Source organism: Pygoscelis adeliae, unplaced genomic scaffold (genome assembly GCF_000699105.1).
Source record: "Pygoscelis adeliae isolate BGI_AS28 unplaced genomic scaffold, ASM69910v1 Scaffold336, whole genome shotgun sequence".
Taxonomy (NCBI): Eukaryota; Metazoa; Chordata; class Aves; order Sphenisciformes; family Spheniscidae; genus Pygoscelis; species Pygoscelis adeliae.
Genome location: NW_008824938.1, coordinates 387,885 through 410,486, shown reverse-complemented (window position 1 = coordinate 410,486; position 22,602 = coordinate 387,885). Strand labels below are relative to the sequence as shown.

General features: G+C 37.9%; 1 protein-coding gene across 2 annotated transcripts in view; it reads left to right on the top strand.

The window, feature by feature from the left end:
• CDC42SE2 (CDC42 small effector 2) overlaps positions 1 to 22,390 on the top strand; it is an 85,986-nt gene extending 63,596 nt beyond the window's left edge. For both annotated transcript variants that reach the window (XM_009325372.1, XM_009325371.1), the window contains 3 exons: positions 15,365 to 15,466; positions 19,932 to 20,049; positions 20,439 to 22,390. In XM_009325372.1, coding sequence (XP_009323647.1) covers positions 15,365 to 15,466; positions 19,932 to 20,030 — 201 coding nt within the window. In that variant the 3' untranslated portion in view covers positions 20,031 to 20,049; positions 20,439 to 22,390. The remainder of the gene's footprint in view (positions 1 to 15,364; positions 15,467 to 19,931; positions 20,050 to 20,438) is intronic.
• Positions 22,391 to 22,602: the final 212 nt, after the last annotated feature.

Here is a 22,602-nt window from a genome sequence, read left to right as displayed (position 1 = left end):
CAGTGAAGAAAGCGATGTGCAGCAAACACCAGGACAACGACAGCCTTCTGATTTTCAAAAATATTTCTAATGTGCTATTTCCAGACATCTGAAGTGAAAGGTTAAAGAGGCTCCAAGAAGCTCTCTGTAGGGTAACTATAAAGTGACAACTGGTGTTTTACCCATTCCATGGTAGACAACTCAGATTCTGCCTATTAAAAGTAAGACCTTTCAAGTTGATGCATCTCTTCCTGTCCTAAATTATTTCGATGTAGTATGCAGCTCTCCTTAGTGTAAAACTTTGAAGATATTGAGAAGCACGTAAGTGGCAATGTCTGTTCAGGACAGCAGTTGTAGATGACTACGCAGATGCCTGTGTCCATGGATCTTCACAGGACTTCAGGGAAACTCGGTGAAATGGCGAAGCGAGGTTGAGGCATAGAAACCATGCAGGAAATCTGGGAAGAAAATTAACTTCTTGCAAATTCTCTGCCTTGATCTTGGAAGCATGTTTCTGGGTGGTGTAGCCTGATGATACTGTGGCATAGGGAACTCTTAAAATAATCTGATACGATTGGAATTTGGCAGTTGTCATGCTGGTGAGCCAGCTGTTCAAAACCAACTTGTTTTATTGGCATAGTTGCCAGAGTCCACTGGAGACCTGTGTATTGGTAAAGGGTACCTGACATTCAGGCTATGAAACGTAGTGTGGTGGTGGTAGTGTTTTAGCTTAGTTGTTGTGTTTTTTTCTTTAATTTAGGAACAATAGATATTTTCCTACCAACAATTACTATTCAATTCTGTGTTCATAGCTCTAGTTGTTGGGAAGATGGAGTTGTGTACCTGTTTTTAGGTATCATATGGTTCCATTTGCTGAAGAGTAAAAAGAAAAATATTTACTATAAATAATCTACACTTATTGTTACGCACCCAGTTTAGAAATTCCCAGCCTCAGCTCTTTAGAAAACCTGGGTTTGTTCGGTATGTTTATTGCTTTTTCTTCTCTTTTTTCTGACTTTTTTTTTTAACTGCCAGTGACTGTAAATCTGTAGCCAACAGCTGATGTTGGCTGTATCTTGTTTTTGATCGAAGCTGTCTACACTTGTGGAACTGGGAAGCAGTTGCCCTGAAGTTGCCAATAATGCATAAACCTGGAGGAGTCTGAGAGATCTCCATGGTGCTCAGTGTTGCAATGCCAGAGCTTCCCCTATTTTGCTGACTGTTAAAGAACCATGCTTTCCTATTCCTCCTATCTTAAGAAGTTCTTTAATATGGGCTTATTCTGGCAAGACCAGTAGATCTGACACACTAAGAAAGCCACTGTATTTCCTGAATTTCTACAGTGGATCCAACTTCAGAATTGCCAGTACTAGACTGAAAGAATGGTGTCAGAAAGTATGCAAGTAGGAGACAAAATAATACAATAATAGAAATTCTGCTCTTACGGTAATAAATTTATCATAGGTTAACTTAGTGCAGAAGACCTGCAAGACAAGGAGGGATAGGCTTGCCACAGAAATGAATTAGTAAGTAGAAAGATTTTTCTGAACATTATGAGCAACCAACACTGCCTTTAAAAATGATCATGTGGTGTGTTGTTGATCCTACTCGTGAGTCTGGCAGTAAATTCTGAATAATGAATGTACCTGAGACTTTGTACTCAACAAAATTTGTATGTCGTCTTAGTGCAGCTAGTGGAAGAGTAAGGAGCTATTGCTACTGCTCCTGAATGCTTCTTTTCAACGAGGCTGTATTTAGAAGAGTAGAATTTGACAAATAAATTAGGAGTATGGGGCACTTTCTGACGTGATGAAATTTAAATAGTTAATGATTGTTTACACTCAAGACCTGTGGAATTGTGGCATGCCTCAGCTAGACTATGCAAAAGTGCCTGTACATGCTTGAAACTGGTGTTTTCCTTTTGATGGAAAGTTGGACAAGGCAGCAAGGATTCCTTTGTTTTGCCAGGGAAAGCAGAACACTCCTTGAAAGGACTTCCTTTTTATGTTCCTTGTTGAACTGAACTAGGTAGGAATAAAGTGCTTGGCTAGAAGTTTTCTCTCACAATGGCCTTTTTTCTTCATTGTCTGTCTTTTCAAGCCTACAGATTTGCAATGGCACACCATGTTGCTCTTCCTTGCCCCCATGCTTCTGTTGGGACTTGTTAATTAGCTCCTGAACAACTTCCCTTCCATCTTTTGGGGGTATTTGCCACACTGTGGGCACAGGCTTTTGTGTTGCTGCTCTGTGTCAGATACTACTCCAAATATGTCAAAAGCTGAGCAGAAAGCTATTTTAAGTCTGAGCACAGCTGTTGATTTGAACATTTCTTAAGAGTTGCTGGTACTCTTCCAAAGATGCTTCTAGCTATGCTACATGTGGGCTCAGCATCTGAGCATCCCTAAAATATCTACTGGGCCATCCATTGCTAAATTGTCTTGGATGCTTGTTGTATTGTCTTTATTTTGTGTATAATGCCATCATTTCCACGTCCATTAGTGGGATCACCTTTCAAATGTGTGACTATTTTTCATAGTATGGGAAGCATATGGGAGGCTGTTCCTGCTTCCCTTATGTAGGTTGTAATTCCTTTTTGCTTTGATGTTGCAAGACTAAGCGAAGACAGACTACATCATAACATATTTTGGGATGCACTTGTTCCAGTGACTTACCTAAAGTAAACTGGATGAACGGATTTCCAATGCTGACAGTCAAATTTGGGAGCTTTGCAGAATTCCTCACAGGAGGAAGAAGTGGGAAGAAGTGACCACTTGAATCAAATTTCTGATTCCATGTTTATAAATGCTTCTCCCCACTGCAAAATGGGGTACCCGAGGCCATGTGACAGCGCTCATATGCTGGTAACTGGTCAGGACGCCTTTGGAGCGGCAAGGAGAACCCAGAAATAATGATGAGTTCACACAGGTGACAAATAACTCAGCGAGGAAATGCCAATGGGAAGATTGCCAGAAAGGTCACCAGTCAGGAGTGTGTCTCATGGACCTGACACACACAAAACTGTAATGGGATTACTTCCCTTAAGAAAGGATTTGTACTTCATTTAGAGCAAGTTCATTTTGATAAAACTTCACTGAGAAGTAAGTAGTACAGTACACCACTAGAAAACCAGGTGAATATTTAGGTATTTCATTGCATATGTATATAAACAAACAAGAAGCTGCTGCTATTTGGGCAAACTAATCAAGCTTCTAAGATGACATTCACAGAGGTATTTAAAAGTTGATTAATTCACTATGTCTGTGTGTGACTCTTGAGGATATTATTATTAAATATTGTGGCTTTGTTTTTGCTTGTGGCACAAGTACTAGAGCTTCCACCCATGAATCCTACTGCTAAAAAATATCAGTGCTGTAACTCCTGAAGATCCATTGTCTCCCACTAAGGGAATTACTATGAATTGCGTGCGGAGGTTTTCTGAAAATACCACATGTGCCCTGATTTGTTGTCGTAGTCGAAGGTGAATCACAGTGTGCAGTACCAAACTGCTGCTTGCAAGCACATATGACAATGCATTTAGAGCTATTATCTTCAGAGCAGTAGATGTTGTAACTAGCTGGTCCAGAGAAAGTGTTAGACTTACTAAGTGATTGGTTTTGTATGGTGTGTGTGACTGAAGATCCTGTATCTGGCAAGTGGCTATTACCTGTTTGGAGGTAATATTTCAGTTTATTTTTTGTTCTTGTACTTTTCTGTAATGGCGTTTGGTACGTGCATATCATTCTGATTTAGAAGATTGTACAAGGTGTACATAGGAGTACAGACAGCTTGCATGTAATGTATCTTATGCAACATGTATGCTTCCATATAGGTGCGAATGTGTGCAGACACCTGCATACACAGGACATAACAAACCTGTTTATATTAGCCAGCTAGCTCTAGGAAGTCTTACTACAGGATTTGTGAGCATGAAATACAATTTCTTAACAAAATAACTTCAATACGCAGTGTACTTAGGGACACCAAAAGCTTTTGTTTGTGTTGTAGCTGGGGGGGGGGGGTTGGGCGTGTGTGTGACAATTTGGCTGAGCAGGAGGGGCTACATATTGTAATCCTGACACACGTCCTCTAGAGAACGACAGCCATCGTTATGCCAGATGACCTTTCAAGTATTTCCTGTGTTCTTGTTGGAAAAGGTCAGAGAGTGAAAGGAGAGCTCAACATGATGCTGTTCTCAGTGTGTTGTTACCAGGACTTTGGGATTTGCTTTTTTTCAGAAGCTATTAGAAATTTCCAGAAAGTTTGTACTGTGGTGTATCCTTACGTCATTTGTTTAATCTGTATCTTTTAACATTTACGCTTTTGATCACTGGGGAGAATATACTGCATCTGTGTTACAGCAAAATCAATTCCAGCCCACTCTAAGTTCTTCCTCTTCAGCTGAAGTTAGAGACTTGGAAAATAATCTAGGTGACAAGAGACCTCTGGATGCCATCTAGTGCAATGCGCCTACTTAAAGCAGAACCAACTAGACTGACTTTCGCAGGGCCATGTCCAGTTGTGTTCTAGGGATCTCCAAGGGTGGACATCCAGATTCATTGGGTTCTTGGTCCAGTGTTTGACCACCTACATAACAATTTTATTTATTTGTTTAATAAGTATTTTCTATGTTGCAACTTCAGGTTGTGGCTTCTTATACTATCATGGTATATTGATGCACCTCCAATTCTGTCTGTCCTCTGTACCTGCCTGTTAGGTAGTGGAAGACCATTAAGACTACAAGCAGATGTCTCTTCTTAAGGGTGAATAAACCCACTCTTTCAGTCTCTGCTTCTATACCATGTGCAGCAGAGTTTTTGTCCCTTACCTGTATCACAGCTCTGGATTCACTCCAAAAGGTGCAGTGATAAACTTTGCTTCCGGCTGTGCGGGCTGGTAATAAGTACTTGCTCCAAGCAACAGCTAACATGTTGGAAGTTACACAGCTTGGCAACTGTAAGAAAAGACTATATGTTAAATGCTAAGTTCTGATTTTTGCTGAGATACCAGAAGCCAGTATCATAGACTTGTTCCGTTCATCACGCCTTGCTGTCCTTATCATTGATGAATTACCTGTTAGTCTACAATCAGATGGCATAGTCTGTCTAAAGACATCAAAGAAGTATGGTTGCTATAGTAGAAAACCAGTATTATTTTCTTAGATGACTGTTTTGTTTTTTTTAAATTATGTTAGAGGCATTGATTACCAAAAGTAATGAAAAGAAACTTATTGGAAAGAGAAGTTAGTTTGTGGTATAATGTGGCAGCCAAGTTACAAGTTGTAAATGTCGTCTTAAAATTGTGCTAATGTGTATTTTGAAATACTAGCCATACCAAGGAATGGATTCTGACTTACTATGTGACTTAAAGTTGGTTTAAGCATCTGGAATGGAACAAGTTCTCTTTAATATGTGAGCTAAACACATTTCTTAAGACCTATTGTCTTTCAGAGTCATTTGACCTCATCTGGCAATTTTTCCTGTTTATTTAGAAAACATAGGCTACAATTGCCAGTTTTGTTATGTGATGACTAACACCATCATAATATAATGGAATATTGTGTAAACAGATCAAAAAGCTTACACTTCAAAAGATTCAAGAAGGTGCTGAATTTGCTAAAAGCAAAGGAGCTGTTTGAGATAACAATAGGCAATCCAGTTTGAGGTATTCATTTACAAAATAGATTAATTTGGTGTGAAGTTGTACTTAATCAGGCTGGAAGATTTGATAAAGTCAGCTTCTCTGCGATTCTAGATTCTTTTATTTTCCCTTTACTTCTGTCTTTTTCTAAATATGAACGGAACTGCTAGTTCCTTTGCTCGGGAGTTCAGAAAGCGATCAGATTTGCTCATTCTTTTTTTGCCATTTGAGTCAGTCAGTAAATGCCAAGTGATTTTGCCTAAAAGCTAAATCCAGTGTCCATGTGATAATTTATCAGATGCTAATTATAACAGCTTACATTATTTTAAAAACTTAACCTCTTTTCAATCCTTTGTCTCAATTTCCTGACTCTCCTTTAGCTAGAGAAGTCAGGTAGCATCCTGGATTTTTGGAAAACTTGATGAAATCTGAGTGTCCTTGAGGCCTGCTACTTATCTCTGTTGCTTAAGAGCTGGCATGAAAACCTGTGCTGGTTTCCTCCTGCTTCTGTTTTGGTGAAGACGTAGTTTGTAAGATCCATAAGCAATCAAGACTCTTTAAGCAATCTGCTAGAAAGTGCTGAGGTAAAGGACTGAGAAAAATGTGTTAGTAATGGTAGCAGCTTTGGTGTTTTGCAGTTGATGAAGATCACAGTGCTGGTCAGAACATCATTACGCTGGACTTAGATAGCACATGTTACTGCTTTAGAATAAATCTGTTGCTGAAATATGGTGGTTTGGAGGCAATGGCTAGCATTTTAATTTATCTTGCATATTACCTTAGTTGTGCTTCTCTGCTTCTTCTGTAATTTAGACCTCTTGACTATAAGGCATTTGAAACTTAAAGGTCTAGTTTGTTCATCCTTGCTTCTTCAGAGAGTATGTGTTCTCCTGCAGTTCAATGTAGTCAGTGTCACTTTATGGCTCAAAAATTAAATTAAATGTTAAAACTTTAAACATATGCTAGTGCCTGCCTGGAATTACTGTGGATGGTGTCTCTTTAATTTCATCAACTTTCATATAGTAATTGCAGATTGTATAAATGTTGGAATTGGCCATGTAAGCTCATAGGTTTAAAAAGCTGAAAAAAAAATGGAGGGTACCGCAATATTTAGGGAAATGTTTAGGAGGTGTGCAGCCTTTTCTTCTTCAAAAATATCATACTGGCTATATGATGATCCTATACATCTAGCCATTGGTTTCACAGTACTAGTTTGTTACATAATGATCCAGTTGTTAGAGATGGGAGTGTACTAGCATTCCAGCTTTATATGTGTACATGCTTTTTGTTGTTTGAACATTAATCTCTAGGTTCCTAATTAGGGAGGAAAGTGTGGAGAAATGCATCTTAAACATACAATGCACAAAAACAAATACAAGGGAAGCCCTTGCCCCTGCAGCCCATTTATGTAGGGTTTGATGAAAGACGCTCTTTAAGACCTTTTCAGGTAACTTTGATGGGTCAATATTGGGAACCCAGACATGTCACTCAGACCACAGCTTGTCTTGAGAGATAGACACCCATCCTGTGCACATCCGACTGTTTTGGGAGCCGAACAGGATGTATGTGGGAGGACAGAAAGCCACCTCTACAGGGTGATCTGATACTTCCTATTCTAAGCAAGTACCTAGCTCTTCCTGTTTGTTAGCGTGTGGAGGATCAGCTGGGTGGCACAGCATAGGCACTCCTTTGCTGCTGGTGCTCTTTTCAGAGCAGATACAAAAAGTAGGAGAGATCAAAGAAGGAAAATAAAACGAAGGGTGTTTTCTCTATTTCAGTTTCTCCTGTAACCATCCAAATCCCCTATCTTGAAATGGTTGACTGTCTTGTCTTTGATTAAATCCTTTCCTTAGATTTCTATCTTAGTTTTCTTTGACCTGCACTGCTTTTGAAGTTTCAGCTGAGTTCTTGAATACAAAGCTAGCAAACAGCTCTATTTCAACAGAGAGTTATATCATTGAAAAGTTTAATAGGTCACTTTGTCCTCAGGGAGAAGTTATAAAACATCTATCTTGACTGGTGGCGAAAATGCCAGAGAGTAAATTAGCAGATTAGAAGAGCTTGCTTTTTGCATTGGGTTAGCCTGAAATTAACACTAGAATGAATGGTAACAGAAGTTCTCCCAAAAAGGGTTGCTGTTTCAGGGTTGTTTGTGAAAGAAGGTCAAACACAATAGCTGTGAGCTTCCATATAAATCTGATAGTTTCTATGTAAAAAAAAAAAAAAAGAATATATTAGCAAATCACATACTTACCTATCACTGCCTTGATAGTGCATCCGTACAGTGTTGGATGTATGAACAGACTAGCTCCTAATCATGAAAACAAATGCACTAGGCAGGTACAGAGGAGAACCAGGAGCATAGTCCTTGTTTGCGTTTGTCCTATCTACTATAAGAACAGCAGTTGTGGTGGCTCTACTGGGATTTATTTTATTTTAGGAGAGTCTGGGATTTGGATTGTTTTAGTATGGAATGATGTATTAACTCTATATCTTAGTGTGGCAAAGGATTAGATGATGTGGTTAAAAGTTATTATAGTTCATTATGTTCAAATTATCCTGCTGGTTTTTTAAAAGTCAAGCTTGCAAAGAGCTATTGTAGAGAATGAATTGCTGCTTATTGTATTTGATGCCATTTTAATGACTGAGATAGCAGTGACTGAGCGGTCTGAAAAACTGACCCTCATGTTGTGGAGACAAGTTTAAAAGCTGTGTAACTTTCTAGTGTTCATGAATTCACAGTCATCTTTCTGCTTTGAAAAGAGCAAAATTTTTGGAGGTAATAAATGTAAGTGGTCATTCTCTGACCACAGAAACTCATTCTGCACAGCAACTCTATAGCGTCCAGATGGATCATTCACTTCCCTGTTCACCAGGGAGAGTTTCCCAGTAGGGAGTTAGCAAGTAAATTTATTAAGTCTTGAACCAGGCTTCAGGGAGGAATTAAATGTTCTTTAGTTATCTTCTTGCCAAGAGAGATAAGCCTGTTTTATGACAGTAATCATTTAAGAAAAGGGAAAAACTATTTTTTGTCTTAGCTAGGTTACTGAGCCTTGCAAGCCAGCAGTAAGCATTGCTGACTCAATGAAGGCAGTCCTGGCAGGTCAGTGAGGCCCACTGAAGCCTCAAATGCTGCTGCAATAGCCCACTCTAATGTGGAAGAATATTAATACCTTGATTTACACAATCTGCACTCCTAAAGAATTTTTTTTTTAAATAGTCTGAAGTTAGAAAGGAGACTGATACAAGACTGAAAACTAATCTTGGGAAGTTGATGCTTTTACTCTGCATCATCAGATGAGGTGCCAAAGCATGGTGTTTTGTTCTGTTTTTCCCTCATTATGTATCAAGGCTGTTTTGAAGTTAAAATACAGAAGATGTTTCTCATCATTTTATTCAGAAAGGGAGACTATAAAGCACAGGGATTATACCTCAATAAATGTCACTTCTTAGATTTTCTGCACGTGAGTCTTTGTGGCAAGCTTACAAATCTGTATTGAAATAACAGAGAAGCCAAAATAACATCTCATGAAAAATAAGAGATAGTCTTGCAGAATAAGGAGAAATGATGACAAATTTGAACCAAAGTTCCTCTTCTACAGATAGTTAGAATGAAAGACAAAAAGAACTGTGTCAAGAAAAGGAAGGTGCATCACTTGCCACGTTGTATATGGGTCACTTCATATTGATTTGGATCTGGTTTGAAACATGTTGCACAAGATTAGACTAGATAGATCAGATCAGCATGTACTTTCCTTTCTAATTTACTTTACTGTGACATGCATTTTTTGGAACACAGTTGAATATGAAGTGATAGAAAAATGCCTTGAAACGCAATATATGATATATTAATATATATTGCTATGTAATACATAAATATATTATGTGCAATATATTTTTACTGAATATAAAATAAGACAAAACTGTATATATGGAAGCACAGTCATGAAAAATGACACTTGTAACGTTTTTTAAGTGTTACAAAGTTAGCAGTAGGAAAGTGTTATCCTTGCCTTTTTGTAGCTTGATGATATTAATAAATAATAAAATGTTCTCCTCAATAGAAAAGCAACTGTGTCTGTGTTAGTTTTAGAGAAGAATGATCAAAACAAAGATTTACTACTTGCAACTTAAATACCAAAATTTGTTACTCTTAATGTGAGATGCAAAGTTCCAGTCTGCCTCTGCCACTAATTTGTTGCTAGTGTAGACGTGCTCTGTTTGTTCCCTGTAGTAGGCTTGCATTGAGGGCAGCGGGTATTCTGTTGCCTGGTTTCTTACAGTTTACTTGACTGAGATCCTAAGACATAAAAACCCAGGACAACATACAGCTGGGTAAAGACCATTGTTGTGTGGGGAAAAAGAGTTGGCAGTTTTTCTTGTGTGTAAAGTGGAGATAAATTAAATGGTAGGTGGTAGGAGAAAAGTGCCATATGCAGGGAATTTTAATAAAGAAGCATTGTCTTCAGAAATTCTACATGTTCGCGACATGGCAATAACTTAGCATCCCCTCTGAATTTCTTCGGTTTCCACCATGTATTGCTTTGTGCCTAGAAAAGCACATTCCTCATCTGCACCTGCAATACCACTTCCATTTGAGGGCTGAGCAGGGCTGAGATGGAGCCTTCTGCAGGTCAAATCCACACAGGCTTTTGTGTTGCAGGGTCCTTTGAAGTGCTGTGTGTCACTTATATTTCACTCGGACTTGCATGTGGGATATGTATCTAGCAGCTATCTCAAAAAATGTGGTGTAGATTTAGCAGAACATGCTTTTCTGCCAGCTAAACAGAAGAGATTTCTTTGCCTTTGATCCCCAGCATATGTAGGTTGGTACTTGACTTTGGGATAGCTTTGTATGATATTCTGTTTGACTTCACTTGGAACTTCTACTTTAGTAGCTTCCAGAAAAATAATTATCAGCCTGCTAGGATCTAAGTGACATGACTCAAATATTTTCTGATGTATTTGAGACCTTGATGCTACTCTGCATGTCTTTTCTTTTTCTTTTTTTGAGAGGGCGTGTCATGAAGGGCAGAGAGGGATGTATAACCGTGCAAAGGAGAAAAATTTCCAAAACTTTTCTTTTTTGTATGTGTATATGCAGGCAGAGAACTTGTCTAATTCAGAACTGTTGCCATCATCTATGAAGTGGCTTGAGCTGGAGAAGCGCATCCCAGCCTCTGGACAAAACTTGGAGACAGTCAAAAAAGATCACTTCTTCCCTGCAAGCCAAAAATAGAGAGGCATAAAAAAGAAATTTTACATGCCTCTGGATCCATCAGTGGCAGTTATTTGTTTAAAGAAACAAATAACAGTTTTGAATTTCTTGCAATAAGTAGTTTTTTGAACTATGAAAATGGTGTTCAGTAAAATGCTTGTGGTTTTGCTGAAGGGCAGGTTGAATACATGGTATAATTAGTTTATTTTTTTATAAAAGAAGTTTAAAACTGTTTATCAAAAGTTTCAAGAAACTTGCAGGGTTAAAATAATTTCTGTCTGATGCAACTGTTGGTGGCTTTCTGAATTCTGATCTTGTACTTCAAAAGAGATGCTACCCTGTGTGGGTGCAAAGCATCACTTGCAGATTAAGAATAGAAGAGACAAAGATTCTTTACTCCATTACTATGGTAACTGAAATGTGATCCAGTTTTATTGCATCTAGTATATGTTCAAAGCAAAGCTTCTGAGATGGGTCCTCAGACAGCTTCCATTCCTCTCAAACATTTAACACACAAACCTGCATCTCTTCTATTTAAAGATTATTTATTCTTTTTGTGGCGTAAAGATTCCCTGGTGTGTACTTTGCAATCCAAATTCTGCAGATTTTTCTCAAAGGAACAAACTGAGTAAAGCAATTAAATGATGATATTTCATATTCCACTTCCCAGGACCCCTTTACAGGTCTTTTCCTCTCATCTCACCTCTGCTGTGCTCCTTGTCACCCCTTCCCCCCTTAGTAGAGGGGGAAATGCCTTGGGACAAGGCAAGGAGAAAAAAAGAAGTCAAATACTACAATTCAGATTTTAAACTTTTTTTCTCACTGATACCAAATGTTCCAGTAACTTGACCCAGACTAACAAAAAAGATAACTGACAAGTTAGCTAATCATAATGGAAGCTTTCTTCTACTTCTCCCCTGCTAAGAAAACATCCACAAGAAACACAGATACAGGACATAGGGTCTTATTGCAGTTAGGCTGCCAGAGTTGGGACACATATGTGTTCCGTCAGAAATATCTTTAAAATGAACCTTTAGATGATACAAATATTCAGATGTGTGTATGTTGAAGTCCTTTGCACTAGCATCATAAACATGCAGTTGTTTTACAGATCACCCTTCTAGTCAGATCTTGTTACTACAATGGTTAGTGACGTTTATATATTCTAAGGCTAATTATTTATGGTACGTTATCAAGCAGAGTTTGGGGCATGGGTGGAGGCTAGCGGGAATTAATTTTTGCTGGGCTCTGTCAGCTCAGCCACATGACTTGGTCTAGGAACAAGCATGGAAAGGCACAAGTGATACACAGAGGGAAATGAGCATAACTGTACAATTCATTTGTTCTCAAGTAAGAGATGAATGTGCTGCTTCTCAGCCTCTTTCAAATTAAATATAATAAATTTACTGAAGAATCAATCTGTGTATTAATTCTTATTGTTTATAGAACAATAGTATTGCATGTATTCTTACAGGTACAGTGCCCCAGAAAATACAACTTCACAATAAAATTCTGGCAAAGCTAATGTTTATGGTGTCCTCTGTAAAAGGTCTGTAACCTTTCCAGGCACGCTCCCCTACTCCTGTCTCCTGTGTTACATTCCTCAAAAAGAGATGATGACTTTTTACAGTGCTCCCCATGTCCCTTCACCCATGCTAACTGGTCATTTTTGTTCTGGCTGAGGCTGTGTCTAAGGAAATGGCACATCCTAGTAGGAGCAGCTATGTAGTAGAGCAGAACTGTTGGTGTTGGGGAACCATGATGTGCATTAGATGTCTTTTGTGGTCTGCTTCAGACTGGCTCATCTGGTCCGTTGGCCGCAATGTCCATTAGCAATGGGAGTGCATCAGCTAGTCTTACAGTTCAGCTTCACTCAAAAGAAGTGTAACTTGTACACTCCAAGATTACTCTGAAATTAAAATTGGAGCATGGTAAACGGGGACTGGCAAAGTTGCTTCAAAAGCGTGCTCATGATCCAGGCTAAAACACTAATGTAAATGCAAACTGAGTGCTCCTGCAGCAAAAAAGCAATGTTTGATTTTTCTTTAAGAGTGAACGACTTTGGTCTTCAATATAGCAAAGCATTTAAATCCTGTTCCACTGCTTCAAGGCGATCACATCAGTGGGCACATGCCAGGGTATAACTGGCTAGTGGCCTCTGATAAGAAATTCACTTAACATAAGAAACAGGGTTTGATGGCAGTTCACTTTAACTAGTTGTTACTGGTTGACTAGCTGATGATTAGCGCAGCATCATTTACAGTAGTTCACAACATCCAGCACTCTAATTCTGTTACTGGCATACCAGTTATCTTAGCAACAAGTAAAGGAGGAAAATGAGTTGCCCAAAGAAAGAGTTTGGTTGTTTGCATAACAAATAAACAAACAAAAAATTCCAAAAGCTTTGAGATTGTCTACATTTTCTCTGCATCAAAACCCTGCATTTCAAAACTCTACTAAAACCAAGAAATCATGGCTGTATTTTTTAGACATATAAATGAATCTGACTCTGGCTGTTATTTTTTTAAAAGGGAGAGAGGGGCAACTACTGCAGACCTGAAACAATTTTAAGTGTTTTAATTGGAGGGGAATGTTTCATACATCTCTCTAGAGCTTCTTTCTGTGTCAGTCACAGTACATTACAATACTATATTGTGTCATTACAGCCACATGCATTTAAAATAATCATCACACCTGGTGGAGATGCTCCTCATCCTGAACATGTCAGATGAGCAGTTCTCATCCAGTGGAAGCATAAACCTGGTGTGGGGTCTCTCCCCTCAAGTTAGTCACGTATGCTTTACTAGCTGATACCATGTGTAACTTAAGAAATTGTTTGCTGTATGTGCAAGTGAGCTTGACTTCCAGATTGAAATACTACTGCATTGGTGGGACATGGTAATAGATTCTGTTGTGGCTATTTATGGCTCTATGAACTCTACTCATGTTTTCTGTAATTGAGACATCTCAGTTAATTTCCATAAACATTTTCTCTGCAAAAGCCCTCAAACTACATGAAGATGTTTTTATAGCTATGATTATTTCATTTGGTTGATCTTGTCAAATTTGTCGGGAATAGAGAATTCACTAATAGTTTTGGCATAGATAGGGTCATTTTGTTTTGCTATTTCTATGGGAGTTTTTTATGTGTTTCTCTTCACCCCAGCTATTAATATGATGCAGTAAGGTACTGAAACCTGCTGAAACCTACTGAAATCTCATTTTAGTAATAGGGAAAAGGTACAGGAAAGGATTAAACCTGTTTTGTACTTGCTGGCTAAACCCCATGATGTATTCTCATAGCTGTGGGCTCTGATTCATAAAGATTTAATCTGTAGCTGTGTTTCAATAGCAGCTAGCCCGTTCATGAGCCATGTACCTTTGTTTCTCGAGTCTGGGTGGTCTTACAATCTCATTGAAGATTAGAAACGGAGATCCCTTTAAAAATGAGACTGAGGGGACTTTAAGATGATGGGAAGCTTTTAACTGAGCTCAAGTAGTTTCTTAGCTGTTACACTGTATTTTGTATGACACACCTTAAATTGAGATATTTATACTCTGTCTCATTGCTATTGGTTTTTTTTCAAGTATAGGATACCGGCATACGGTGACTGCACACCACATGGTTTGCTCTGTGTAAGCTTCCTGGCTCTGGCCGAAGAAATGAGGATAGGCTTTTCTTGTTTTATTCCTTTAGATGCAATGCTTAGCTGGAGGCAGGCAACCAAAGCAGCTTTAATTAGAGGAGGTCCTTACTGCCTCCAGTTTTTCATTTGCGTGTTATTACATTAATAAAAAAATGAAGCTGTGACTTTGAGAAAGGGGAGGCAAAAGTTAAGCAATTCTTGCCTTCTGTCTCACAGCACAGGAGCTGGAGTCCCTAATCTGGCATCCTGCCTTACTATCACACTGCGCCCCTTCAGCTCACACTCTACAACCACGCAGACTGGAAGTTATCTGAGTATACGGGGTTCAATAAAGATATGTCTGTGACTAACCCTGATCAAACTCAAGGCATTGTTCTGAACATCACCATGAAGTATGTTACAAATAGTGACATAAGTTCCCATGGCATGCAAATCAGAAATTCTATAAGTTAGCGGTTTCATAGACTATACTAATGCTCTTTGATCCTTAATTCTTGTTTTGAAGTAAACCTTAAATTTGATCTGTCACATAATGATTTAAATATAAATATAGGCAGAAGTTACTGTATGAAACATTGCAAATATTGCTTAATAAACTGTGGAATGTGGTAAGCTTATTTACAAATATTTTGTTGGCCTAAATGTTAGGAGTGGTATCAGTGCTGGTCTAATGATCTGCTATAGATCCTCCAAGTAAAACCAAAGGGCAGTATTACCAATATCTTGGTTAATCTGCGAATTTGGACTCTGCTTTTTGACTCTATGAAAATATATTACAGTGTATGAAATATCCTATGGACAGTTAACTTTTACATTTATGACACACATTGGTTTTGCCTTTTCAATGGCTCTCAGTTAGATGGTTTTTCTACCTTCCTTTCAGAAAAGACGACGGCGGATTGACCGAAGCATGATTGGGGAGCCAACAAACTTTGTTCACACAGCTCATGTAGGATCAGGAGACCTATTCAGTGGAATGAATTCGGTAAGCGTGAGTGGATGAAGAATATGTCATCTTAGACAGAAAACAGGAACACTGTATATGTGTATTGTGGCTGAAGCAATGAGTCTTTCAACTGTAAGAAAGAATCTCTATAAAACTGAAGAACAACCTGCTAGCGTCTTAATTCCAAGTCCTAAACACTTGCATTCAAGATTATGGAATATATTTTTTTTAATTCCTATATTTATTGACAATACATAGTCGATGCTGTATAAATTGTACAGGCTGTGTGTAGAATACTCTTAAAAAATTCATTCTGATGGCATGTATGAACTAAAATAGAGATATATTAGAAAATATACTGGAGTATTTTAGAGAAAACTTTTTAAAGTGCCTTATAACTGACTAGATTTCTTAACTTAAATGCTTTAAGCTATTTTAAATATAGTTCATGTAAAACTCTAACTTACCTTGGTTTATGGTTGCACACAAATACTTTTGGGTGTCCTTGTTGAGGTTTTTCTATACTCTGTAGCCCTATTTGCAGTGTGAATTATTTCCAGAGCAAGCAACGATGTCACAGGCAAGGTTTTGTGGCTTCCTGTAGATGATAGGAGCAATAAATATTTTCATCTCTCTGAAAGTGAAAAACAAAGGCTAAGACAGATACTGAAAATCAGCTTATGATGATAGATTTCTTTTGTACAGCTTCGTATTTATGTGAAATGTCAAACAGTTTTTAAGGTCAATAATATGTAATCTAGAAAAGGGTTGTATGTAGATAATGATGAAAAATACTTCTTGATAAAGGAGAAGAAAGAGTTCTGTCAGAGGTATCAGAAGAGAGAGCAGAGCTGTAAATGAAGAGATGGTTTTAATGTGGGCAAGTGAGGTCATTTGTGGTTTCAACTGGTTTACAGCTTATTGAGATCAGACAAAAACTTTTGTAAGTCAGTACATATTGGGGAAGGGCAAAGCTAGAAAATGTGACATGACAAACAATATACTACATTTTCCCAGAAACAACATAATGTATTGGAAGTGATTTGTACTAGAACATCTGTAAGCAAGTTAAATGGACAAACACAGCTTCAACTTGATAAAATACAGTTAAAGCTAATCACTTATTTAATGCAATAGATGACATTAATATTTAAAGCTATTATAAATTGAAATAATAAAGTGATAGTAAAGTGAGTAGTTTTCTTTTAAAGCATGGCTTTTTGCTTTTTAAATGTTTGTTGTCCCTCCTATGAGAACCTTCCTCATTCTCACAGCTGAGCTGCCTCATGTGAGGTTGTGGTGATTACCTGAAGCTTTGCTCTTTCACCTCAGACTTTCCCCCTGCTTGCCCTCACCTTTGCGTTGCATAATATCCGATTCATCTTCATATAGTAGGTAATCATTATTGTCTTTCTACATAGACTTTTTCCTTTTGAATGCTCATAACTGGCTATCTCTTTCTCTCACTTTTTTTCATTTGGATAATGTGCTGTGTCAGTGGCTAGAGTGATTTTTCTGATCCCAGATGGAAAGGATCTGTATGCAAAAAATAATCCTTTTTTCCCCTCTCTCTCTTCAGAAGCACAAATCTCTACTTTTTCACACTGCTTATTTTCCTGCCTCTTCTTAACTGTGGTAATATTGCATCCAGTCTCCTTGTTCATTATTCACAGTGTAAATTCCAAGATTACAGTGTTAACCTCCACATGTTTTTCTGTTGCTTAATTTCCTTTGTAGTATGGACATTATACTCTCTCATGAACCTCCTTGTGCCTTCTCTCTTCTGAATACCTTAGGAGGACCTCCTGGAATTTCATCAGCTTTTCCCATATAAATTTGGTTTTTCATCCACTATCTGCTCTGTGACTTTTTTCATCAGCATTGTTCTTCATTACATATCCTTATGATTCTGAGTACAGTAGTTTTCTGACTACTGAAATATTTTGCTTTTTTGTTTGCCTTCTCTGTAGAGTGCCTTGCTCAAAGGCACTTGCGTCAAAGGTACGCTTAAACAGTAGGAGCCCTCTGTGCGCTGTTTCTTTCTCATTCCCATCACTTTCTGTCTTATTTTACCTTCATATTCCATGGTGAAATCTCTCACTCTCTTCTTCTGCTTCATATTCCTCAGATTAGTCTTTGATTTTATGTATTCCGTGCTTTTCTTAGTTTTCCCTTGTTTTCTTTTTCAAGGACCATCTGTGCTATTTCCTAATTCTAAAAGGGAGGGAAAGAAAAGGAAAGAAGGAAATTAATGAGACAGATAAGCAGCACAGCAGATTGTATGATCTTTAATTGGTGCAATTAAGGAGAGAAGAACCTTGCTGTTTTGTATCATCAAAGGAAGGCAATGGCATTTTTAGGAAAGAAAAAAAATAATTGGATTTCATGGTGCTTGATCTTGTAGCTCAGACTGCCTCAAAAGGAGGATGCTTCGGAAAGAATACCACCTTATAAGCCTACAATTGTTAGACCTGCTTTTTGCTCAGTCTTTTTAACATTGTATGTCTCCTATGTAAGTTTTCATATACAAAATAGCCACTGAACTGTTAATGCGCTCAAGTTTAATTTGCTGCATTCTCTTTACTTTAGGTTAACAGCCTCTGCGTTTTAGACTGATACTTCCTTACCCACTAACACAAACATCTGTATGTGTGACTCAAGTACCAGAGAAATTATTCTAACCTTTAGAAGAAGTACTTATAAAAATTTACACTTTAGCCTTGAAATTTGTGTCGATTTGCTGTTCTCCAAAATTTTAAAGTCATGTAGGCAAGTTGTCAGGCTGGAAGGTGACATGGCCTGGAGACGTTTTTCTAGCTCTTTTTCACTAGAGGCAGGGTTCATTCAGATGAAATTAATGCCATCCTCAAGTTATTCTTGTGAATATATTTACATGTAGATTAATTATTTTCTTAGGAAAAAAAGATTAAATTCAAACTCCTTTTGTTGCAATGAGCAACAGAAGATGTTTGGTGAAGAAGATGACCAGCTTGGTGAAATGTGAAAGTTTACCACCCCATGACTGTGGTTGGACTTCTCCACACTTCCTTACTGAGCTTGTAGTCTCTGATGTCAGACCCACTAGAGTATTGGCTCTGAACACTTTTCCCTGAAGAAAAACGTGAATATAACATTGTTTTGCTGCAGCTGTATCGCTTATTTGAGCAAAGAGCCAAGGTAGAAAATGGTTTTACATTGCACTGCTTAAATACATAAAAATCAGATCTTTCACACAGCACTGCAATATGCCATACTGTTGAAGACAAAGATCCTAAACCAGGCTCTTTTTATCACATTGGTTTGAGAAACAGTGTGTAAGAAAGAGTTGTGCTGATTCATTTTGTGTATGTGCATGTGTTTTGCTTTGCTGTGGAAAAGAATACACTTCTTTTGTCTATGTAGGCAGGGAAAATATCATGCAAGCTGGAAATATTTCTCCAGTGCTGTTTTAATACAGCTTTCTAGTGATGTTTTGAGGTCTCTATGAAGGAGCATACATGTAATAATTGCAAGTGGTGCCCTGCAGGCATAGGCTTTGCTGCAAGTTCAATTTCAGAAGCTGTAGTCTTGAATGAATATGTTATTTTGTGCTCATTGTGTACTTGTTATGTATGCTCTGGGGTGCAGAGAGAAAAAGGCCAAACCTTTAAGGTTGGAGTTGTCTTCCTGCAGGCACTTGGAGATGATTATTTTGACTCATGCAACACAAGCAGGAAAGAACAATAGATTTCTTTGCTTTTTGTTGATAAAGGCAATGAAAGCCATAGAGGGATGTGCATGTCTTTGTGTGTGTGGGAGAATTCTTTATGTATTTATTTGCATCAGGCTAAAAATACCTTCAAATAAGCTATTTCCAGGGAAGTTGATAGACTAAGTATGATTTAAACAATAAATGTCCTGTCCTTTAAAGGAATAGTAGCAATTAAGGAAAGCAGTGCTGTTACATAAATAGATAAATAAAAAACCTTTCACAAAACAAAAGGTCCTTTTTGGTTTAGAAAGTCCTTTTTTAATTATCTGAAGTTAGCCATCACAGTGCAGATACTATGCAGATATTTTTTAAGTTGTCTATTATATTTTTAACATAATGGTGTCAACTTCTCTGGTTTATCATACTTGGCAAAGAACATTTTCCATATAACAAGATAAATTATAGCTTGTCAGATGAAGTGGAGTTGGATACCAGTAAGAGATTTGATTAATTTTTTTTGAGTAATCAAGCAGGTCAGTGAAAGCCTGAATCAGCCAGTTTTCTTTGGGAGGGGGGAAAAACTTCTGCCTCAGCACCAGTTCTTCCATCTCTCCTGCTAAGCTGCCTTCAGAAGTGAAAATTCCAGCAAGCCTACGCTGCACGTGTCCTCATGGAAAAGTAATGTAGTTTTAATGGTAAAGGAGCACTTGAAAACCAAACCTAAACAAGAAATAAAATTGGAAGCAAGAAGACGCCATAGCTCACTAACTGCCTTTCTTGTTTTCTCTGCCCCCCTTTCCCTTCTGTCTCCAGGTCAGCTCAATTCAGAACCAAATGCAGTCCAAGGGAGGCTATGGAGGTGGCATGCCTGCAAATGTTCAGATGCAGCTTGTAGATACAAAGGCAGGATAACCTTGGGGAAACCTTTCCAGTAAGTATTGCACTCTGCTTTTTAGTCACTGTTAGAGTAGTAGGAAGAACAATCATACTACTTCATAATTATCTCCCTATAAATAGCTGTGTCTTTATGATGCCCAATTTTGAAATGCGTTTCTGAGTACAAAAATTCAGTATCATGTAAGCATGTTAATTTTTTTACACGATGAACAAGAGATTGTCCTGACTGCATCAGTCTGTCCGTAAGCCATAACAAATTTCAGAAGAATTTTGTGATACGATTAAGGTACCATTTTTGCAACAGATCCATCCATTTAAGCATAATATGTATGGTGTTAAATCAATGAATGACAATGTTACAGTAGGAAAATGGTCACTCAGAATGTTCAAAACTCAGTTTAATGTGTGTTTTCTGTCTTCCAGGTTTATGTGAGTTCCTGTATCTTCTTTCCTGTGTCCCCTCTTTTGCCTTGGTGACTGCTTTCTGTGCTCATGATGAGAGGTGTGATGGCTCATTGTTCACCCTTTGTGATTACTCCAGTGAAAAGTTGCTGTTCTGCTCTGATGATGCCATTTATCAGATTGGTCCGACCGTGCCTTTCAGTGGCATGCACACATTGGCCTCTACCAGTATCATGGACATAGATCTGTTTAGGATTGTTTTTAGCTTTTTGTTTGTTTTAAGGCAAATTAAAGCACCAATTTTAGCTTCCCTCATCCCTCACAAATACTAATGCGCAACATTCTGTTGCTTTTTAGTCTTTAAATCTTTTCTTCACTCAAGTAATTTAGCAATGAGTGAGTTTCCGTGAATGTCTTCAATCATCTATTGGTCATACCCATTTTTGAAAGGTCTGGGACCTGCAAGCACAAATGATTATTTCATACAAAATCAGCAGAATAGATGACCGCATGCTTTGTGAGGTTGCTTTGTATGGTGGCCTGCTTGGTGCTAGAAGAAAAAAAAAAAATTGCTTACTGCAAACTGGTGAAAAATTTTGCTGTGGCACCAAGTCATGCCTATTTCTGAAAAAGGACTTGTAACTTAGCTGCTTCAGAGTTATGTCTTTATTTTAGTTTTTATCCAACTGGTCTTGAAATAAAGAGAGAGCTTGCATTCATGAGGCATTTGTTGTAAATGTTCAGTATATTTATTTTGAAAGAGCTGATCTTGAGACTGTAAACCAGTGTAGTACCGTATCTAAGTGTTGTGGAAGCGCTTTAGTCTATTTAAAAAAGAAGAGCATCATGTTTGGCTGCTTCTTTTTCTTTCTACGATTTTTCTCAATTTTAGGCTGTATGGTCATTTCCAGTAGCAGCATGTCAGACTGCCTGCAATATTAGCTGAAAAGTTTAGTAGACCTCTCTAAGTAGTTGGCAGTTTCTGTGTACTAAATATTTAGGGGCCATGGAAGTTGCTAAGAGCAACATCCTAATCTGGCAGAACAGATGCCAATGAAAACAACATACAGGGTGACTTTTTACGAAGTCAGTAAAACGCCTTTTGCTCAGGTTCCAAAGCATGTTTCTTTCACATGTTGTGAAATTGTATTTTAATATTGCACTGTTTTCAGATTATCTCTGTAAATGGTCCCTTTTTTCCCTCTTTGGTGGTGGTTTGAGAGAAGTCAATGATTTGAGTCCTGGTTGAGTTAAATTTTTATGTGAAAAAGAACCCCACATCCAAACAAGTAAGGCATAACTGAGCCTAGTCAGATCCATTTTTATACGTAAACACGCATGTGTTCATAAATACAGATTACTGCCATAAATGGTTCTATATTCTTTTTCCGTTCTTTCCCTGATTTCACATTGCAACAGCTGTCAGGTTGATTTAAACATGTATGAACCTACCTACTCTTCTCTCTCAGTTCGCAAACAACACGTAAAATACAGGACCATGGAGGTCATTTGCCTTCCCTAAGTTGTATTCCAGTGGTAGGTGTCAATTATCTGGTTGAATAGTTCGAATTAGGTTGGATAGTCTTCACTGATAAAGGTACTGATTCGTGATGACAGAAGATGAAGATGTTCAATTGTCTGGGTGCATAAACATATGGCAGTGCAGTGATATTTTTTTTTTAGGGGTCAACATTTCCAATGCCACTTTATCAATGAGTCTTAAATATACTATGATTACAAAATTATTTGAACTTTGTCATTGGTAATAGCGGCTTAAATTTGCTTGCCAAACCTGTCTTGCACTTGTCAAAATGTTTTCAGCTCAATAGCCAGGAAAAAAAATTGACATATTTTTATAACAGACATACTTTTTTTGTACATTGTGTTCATTCTTGAATAAAGTCAGTTCAGTGTTGGCTTGTAGATAATAGAAGGAAAGTATTGACTTTGATTCAATAAATGTTTTCTTTCAGTTGATGGCCTACCCTTTTCTTTTTCATAACTTATATTTGCATTAGAAAAACACTTGCAGCCTACGGACGAATTTGTGGTGAAAATTCTCTGAAGAGTAACCAACCTTTGCAGGCTTGAGGGTTTTTTCATGCCATTTGACCCTTTTGTTGCCAAGTGGATTAAACCATAGTTTTATTGGCAGTTTTGTTGCATTGATTTAGCGTGTATACCA